Here is a 6,343-nt window from a genome sequence, read left to right as displayed (position 1 = left end):
TATGGTACCTGCACATCAGAATCAGAAATATTTATATATCAATGTACAAATTTGTGCCCTAACTAAACTGCTGGGAAGGCAATGGTAAACCACCCAATATAAACCCTCGCCAAGCAACTGCTTTGGTAGCACCGTTGCTCTGTATCAGAGTATGGTACCTGCACATCAGAATCAGAAATATTTATATATCAATAACAGCAAAAGAAAGTTGCCAAGAGACGACGATTTTTCTTTCGGTGAAAACGCGTAACAAAAATGTTTTGGGAATGCTTTGCCAGGGCTACATAACACTAGTCGTTCGCTTTCAGGGTCTTGACAGCGTGAAATATGCCTAAACTCAAGCGCCAGGCTAAACACCTGGGAGGCCGGATACGGAATGTGTTTGGGTTCAGAGGCGTGTTCCTGTGTCAACAACCGCCGTCAAAAGCACGCAGCCAGACTATTCGTGCGTTTATCATCCGTACATTCGCCGCCTGTCAATCAGACGTACGCGCATGCCTATATATACACAGCCTGAGATCGCAGGCAGTGTCGGCTCACCGCGCGCATTACAGGTGTTTTGGGACCAGTGGCTTCAGCTCGATATTGTCATTCACTAGAAATCGGGAAAAACATGGAACGCAGTCCCATCGTCGTGGCGACGCTTCTGCTGACGGCGTGCATGGTACGTACGTGTACGTTTGTGTGTGCACCTCATTTCTCGACAATCGAACGACTCGCCTTTTGGATCAGGAGTCAAAAGGGTCATCATATAGTTTGTACAAACTTCGATGGATAGACTTTGTAAAAATGCGTAAAAGTTGAATGTGGAGCATTATGCCAGCAGTGGCCAGGAAAGCACACAAGGCACCACAAAGAAACTCTTTTACGGTTGTTGAGCCTTTTTTTTTTTGACAGCAGTATATGCGTGCATTTATGAAAAGGTATTGTACATAAGGTCATGTGTGCGATTTGGTAAATATGGAGCGACGTCACAAAGAAAGTCGTGTTCAGCATTGGCCCGCAGTCAACCTTCACTCAGATGGCCCCAAAGGAACTGCTTCATTAGATGTTTGAAATTGCCTTTTTGTGTTAATCAGTTCAAGCTTGCAAAATAACTTATTGCGCGGCTTGCACAACATTTGGGTGAAATATGGTATTCTGTGACGTTTATTACATTTCGTGATGTTCATAACTTTAACGATGAGTAGAGGCGAAGGAGGTCAGAAATGTTTTCGTTCAACCGTGAAGGAATTGTCCTGCACCGGCGGAACTTGTCCTTACATATAGCTCATGTAGTTTCTAGTCACTGGTGTCGCGTATTGCTCCCCCCCTTATGCCCCCCTGCGATGGGCAAGTTTCCCGATTCCACTGGAAGACAAGTTCTGTTCTTGGCATGAAACTTTTGAAAAGGGGAAAACATTTTGACAACGTCTCGCCAATTTCCCAGGAGAATAATACCAGATTATTTTACACCTGACATGAAATGTCAGGTAAAGATTACATAACTGAACATCACATGATGTTTAAAATCGATTTACCTTATTTCATGACAGATCATGATGAATGAAAATCGTTCTTCTAATTAATCATTTGAAGATTGACTTCTTTTGGGAAAATGTTGGAAAGATGTTTAAACGCTGATTTTGGAAAAAATTGGAAAAATGTTTAAACGTTGATTTTGGACAATTGTGAGTTTCATCGTAACGAGACCTTTTAGAATGCCAATTGTGACGAGCTGGTTGAGTATAGTCTCATGTTGCTGCACGTGTGCGGGGTGCAGGCCGCTGCGCAGCTGTGTACTTCTCCGTGCCGGTGTTCTGCTCAGCCCCCGCGCTGCCCTGTAGGTGTGCAGCCCGTTGTGGATCCATGCGGCTGCTGCAAGTTATGTCCTCGCCAGTTAGGTGAGCCATGCTCAAAGGAATGCGTGTGTGAGTATGGACTGGTGTGCATCACTCGCCTGAGTGTGTGCCAAGACACCGTCATGTGCATGGGAATGACGTCACCCCATATGTTCGTAAACACCACCGCAGGCATCTAAACCTCTACAAAAGATGGTGGGCAGCTTAGAAGGAGAAAGGAGCACATTGATAGAAACTGACGGGTCGCGCATTTCAGACCATTCATAAAATGTTGTCGGGATGTTGCGATAGTCATGAGCAATGTGGTTAAGATTGTGCTTAAGATTTTAATTGTCGATGGGATAGCCAAGTATAGGTTAGCAGATCAATAGTTAGTCATGAATGCGTAACTTATATTGGCCAAAAACGAGCACTCTTGGCTTTTGTATTTGACAGACCTGAAGCAAAAAGGCTGCAATGTTCGTGGAATTCTTTACGAGGACGGACGAGATTTCCAAGTCGGCTGTGCACTGTGCAGCTGTCGTCAGGGCTCCGTGCTATGTGTACCCAGGTGTCCACCAAATGTGCGCCTTCCTTCGGCGGACTGTCCCTTTCCACGCCGTGTGCGACGGCCTGGCCGGTGCTGTGCCATTTGGGTGTGCGACAGTGCTCCACTGGCACTGCCACCTGCACGCACTGCCAAAGCAGCAGCTCAGGCTGTGCGCCCACCTGCCATTCGAGCGCTAAATGGCCCAGCTTTGGCTGGTGTGTTCTGCAGCACTCGCTCTGAAAAGCCATTTTTGAATGTTCCGTGTAATGTTTTGCTACAGACCTGCACCATTGCAAAAAAAATAGTTGTATAAGTTGAGAAGATCCACATTCAAAAATGAAGGACCACCACCTGGACCTGAACCTTGCCTGCTGGTCAACTCTGATAGTTGGTGGTGCCTTCATCTTTGAAGATGTGCACCTTCTTTAAAAATAGTGACTATATCCTCTGCCAATTACATTTGAACTCACATTTTTGCTGAATAAATCAAAAGAATATCTCAATATTCTAATACTAAAAGACTAATCGCTAATTTGCTGCAAACATGTTAACCGAATGACCTTCAACAGCCTGGCTGCTTGTAATTTTCTTTAACAAAAAACAACAATCACGTGATAATTTGGGATATGCTTACAACCTTCTCCACCTTTCCCCCAATTCCCCAACCCCCTCACTGTGGACAGCATTCCGAGATGAGGCCACAGTCGCTTTGGCTGCTGCTCGACAACCTAAGACAGACCAATGCATCACACATTCTACTGAGTGGGGTGCCTGCTCACGCACCTGCGGTCTGGGTTTCTCAACACGCGTCTCAAACGACAATCCACGTTGCCGACTTGAGAGGGAGAGTCAAGTATGTGTGGTGCGACCCTGTCAGGCGCCACCTGAGAACATCCGCAAGGTAAGAGTGTACTTTGGTTTGACAATTACTGGGTCAGGAGTGGTAGTTGTCGTGGTGTGGACAACACATTGCCATAATTGATTGTATATGTAAGTGTATATATATATATATATATATATATATATATATATATATATATATATATATATATATATATATATATATATATATATATATATATATATAGTGTGTGTGTGTGTGTGTGTGTGTGTGTGTGTGTGTGTGTGTGTGTGTGTGTGTGTGTGTGTGTGTGTGTGTGTGTGTGTGTGTGTGTGTGTGTGTGTGTGTGTGTGTGTGTGTGTCTGTGTGTGTGTGTGTGTGTGTGTGTGTGTGTGTGTGTGTGTGTGTGTGTGTGTGTGTGTGTGTGTGTGTGAGAGAGAGAGAGAAAGAGAAGCCTTTTCTTTGATTTATATTCAATTGCATACCCCTGTACCCATCTCTAACATATTTTGCATACATGCTGGGGGTGCCCAATGTCAGGTCAGGTACCCCACCGCAACGCAATCCTCTGTTTGTATGTGTGTATAAAAAATCATCGAACAAAAAGAAAACATGAGACCGAGTAGAAACTGAGCTCAAACAAGGAAATGAGGCCATTTGGCCCAACATTGCCATGGTGCACTCCTGGGTTAATTTTTTGCTGCAGCATCAATCTTCCTGATGGTTTACTTCAGTCGAAGTGACCGGATCTGGGGTAGTTCAGCTTGTATGACAGCAATTAACATTTCATCTACTTGGTGACAGCAATGTTAATTGCTGTCACCAAGTAGATGAAAAAGCAAAGCTTCTACCTAGTTTCGCCTTTATTGGGGTTCGTCAGGACAACATAGTGTTGTTCCATCCACTTAGTGGCTTTGAAGCCTTTCGGCATATATACTAGTCATTGATATACCTTTAACTGTGATTGGTTGGAGGCATATCATATATCCTGGTTAATGATACACCTCTATAGTTGACACTTGTGGGTTTCAGATATGATCTGGCATCCTCACCACTTGTTGGCCAAATGGCCTAATTTCGTTGTTCAAGGTCGTATAAGGAACATGTGACCCCTTGTTTCACTCGGTGTTGTCCGACAGAGAGTGGACCCTTTCTATATTAATTTCCATATTGCATATGGAATATGAATATTAAAATGCAATGGATTCGATTCCTGACATAGAATCGACCTTTGAACTCTGAGGCACCAGGCACAAGTCAAACTGCATCCCTCTCCCTGCCGAGTAGGGATCCTGACATACGACGCTCGTGATCCCAAAGCATCGTTATTTCATGTTTTAACATCATTGAAAGATAGAAAGTTATAAATTATAAAGTTGACCTTTCACATACAAAAATAATTTGGTTCAGCGAATTTCAGGGAAATTGGTCTCGGGGTTTTGAGCCAAACGAGGAACAAACAAGAAATGACAATATATGTAGTAGAGGATGGTCTTCTTTCATTGCCATCTGAACACATGGCCCATGAATTGCACGGACCCCAGGTTCGAATCCCATATCCTACAGATGTGATGATGTATCCTAATATCCTTGCCCTGCAGTGAAATACATACAAGCTTTTCCATGATAGATCACTGTAAAAACTAACAAATAAATAAACAAACAAACAAATCAAATGTTGAGGTATGTTCTGGTGCAAACGACCAAAAGGTCCAAATCAATGTCAGGTGCACAAAAAATACCATACAGGTTGAGCAATGTCTCTATCTCTGTCTCTCTCCCTCCATCTCAGCAGCTTCGTCACCACTGCAAGAAAAGTTACCGCTCTCGATGGCCGGTGAAGCTGGAGGTTGCCGGCTGCCTGAGCGCTCGTGCGGAGCACCTGCGCTTCTGCGGTGGTTGTGGAGACGGACGTTGCTGCACGCCATACCACACAGTCACAAGAAGTGTCGAGTTCAGATGTCCTTCGGGCAAGATGCTCAAGCAAAAGCTCATGGTAATCAAAAGCTGCGCCTGCCATTCCAACTGCCCTGACAAGGAGCACATCCACAAGAGCCACTTTGCTCATAAGGCCACCCTGCTGTAGAAAGGATATTTATTGCAAATGGAAGTTTTGCTCCAACTGGACAAACTTAAAGAAGGATGATGTTTTGTGTATAAGTAGTGTGTGACGTTGCAAGCTGCCGTTCTGTAAACGCACAGTGAGGATGAGTTCGCATGACGATGGGGATTGTGTGTTTTTGGAAGACCTGGATGGGTGAGGGATGGCTGAGATCAGGGTTGGTGGAGAAAGAATGTCCTGTTTTTAAAAAGGAATTTATCAGAAGTCCGATTTTGTAATGATTACGAATAGGGAACATAACTTCGATGACTGAAGGTTATAATGTGAATCTTGGAAACTCTCGTGGGTAATGGTCATTGCGTAGATCATTTAGACAATCACCGATGTCCTCATCGAATGACAGCAATGTCAATGTTTCCAAAATGTATATATTGTACATTTATGTAAATTAAATGCATCGATCTTCACACACACACACACACACACACACACACACACACACACACACACACACACACACACACACACACACACACACACATACACACACACACACACACACACACACACACACACACACACACACACACACACACACACACATCCAACTGTGCGCAGTTGTATCCATAATGCTTCTTACAGTAGAAACTGCTCTCGACAAGTATTTTACACCGACATCCATCACTGCGTACATTTACAGGTGTTGTAACTCTTCTTCACATCTGAATGCTAGACTCACGTTTTATGAACATCTGGTGTAAGATCACAGGTAATAAAAGCCACAGATGAATCGCAAAAGTTTCCATTTTATTTTGTCTGAGAAAACTATTTCTGCCATGCCCTTGCTATCATCTACTACTACTACTACTACTACTACTACTACTACTACTACTACTACTACTTCTACGAGTCTGTAGTGGGAAAGTTTATGGTCCAAAACATTTATGAATAGGCTACTCTACCTGGGGGATGGCCAGACGGAGGGCCCTGGACGCAGCGACGCACTGCTCCGGCGCATGCTCCTTAAACAACACAGTGGAATCTTTAACGTCCACCAACGGCGAGAGCTG

At 44.1% G+C, this 6,343-nt stretch overlaps 1 protein-coding gene across 2 annotated transcripts; it reads left to right on the top strand.

The window, feature by feature from the left end:
* The first annotated feature begins 526 nt into the window (after positions 1 to 526).
* On the top strand, positions 527 to 6,071 carry LOC147019481 (CCN family member 2-like). Of its 2 annotated transcripts, none has more exons than XM_085894006.1 (5): positions 527 to 664; positions 1,763 to 1,883; positions 2,277 to 2,585; positions 3,054 to 3,271; positions 5,007 to 6,071. In XM_085894006.1, exons 1-5 carry the CDS (start codon positions 614 to 616, stop codon positions 5,295 to 5,297), a joined length of 990 nt encoding a protein of 329 aa, XP_085750132.1. In that variant the 5' UTR covers positions 527 to 613; the 3' UTR covers positions 5,298 to 6,071. The 2 variants fall into 2 exon arrangements, with proteins under 2 accessions (XP_085750132.1, XP_085750131.1); XM_085894005.1 differs by having other exon boundaries at positions 5,004 to 6,071.
* Positions 6,072 to 6,343: the final 272 nt, after the last annotated feature.

Source organism: Eptatretus burgeri, chromosome 9 (genome assembly GCF_056783735.1).
Source record: "Eptatretus burgeri isolate ZD-2024b chromosome 9, Ebu_testis_v1, whole genome shotgun sequence".
Lineage (NCBI taxonomy): Eukaryota > Metazoa > Chordata > Myxini > Myxiniformes > Myxinidae > Eptatretus > Eptatretus burgeri.
This window is presented reverse-complemented; position numbering and strand designations above follow the sequence as displayed.

Bases quoted from the DNA above. Each gene is read 5' to 3' on its own strand.
- LOC147019481 (XM_085894005.1), top strand. From the start codon at position 614: ATGGAACGCAGTCCCATCGTCGTGGCGACGCTTCTGCTGACGGCGTGC. The intron at 665-1,762 runs GTACGTACGTGT...TGCGGGGTGCAG, and splicing joins TTCTGCTGACGGCGTGCATG to GCCGCTGCGCAGCTGTGTAC. The intron at 2,586-3,053 runs GTGTGTTCTGCA...CACTGTGGACAG, and splicing joins AAATGGCCCAGCTTTGGCTG to CATTCCGAGATGAGGCCACA.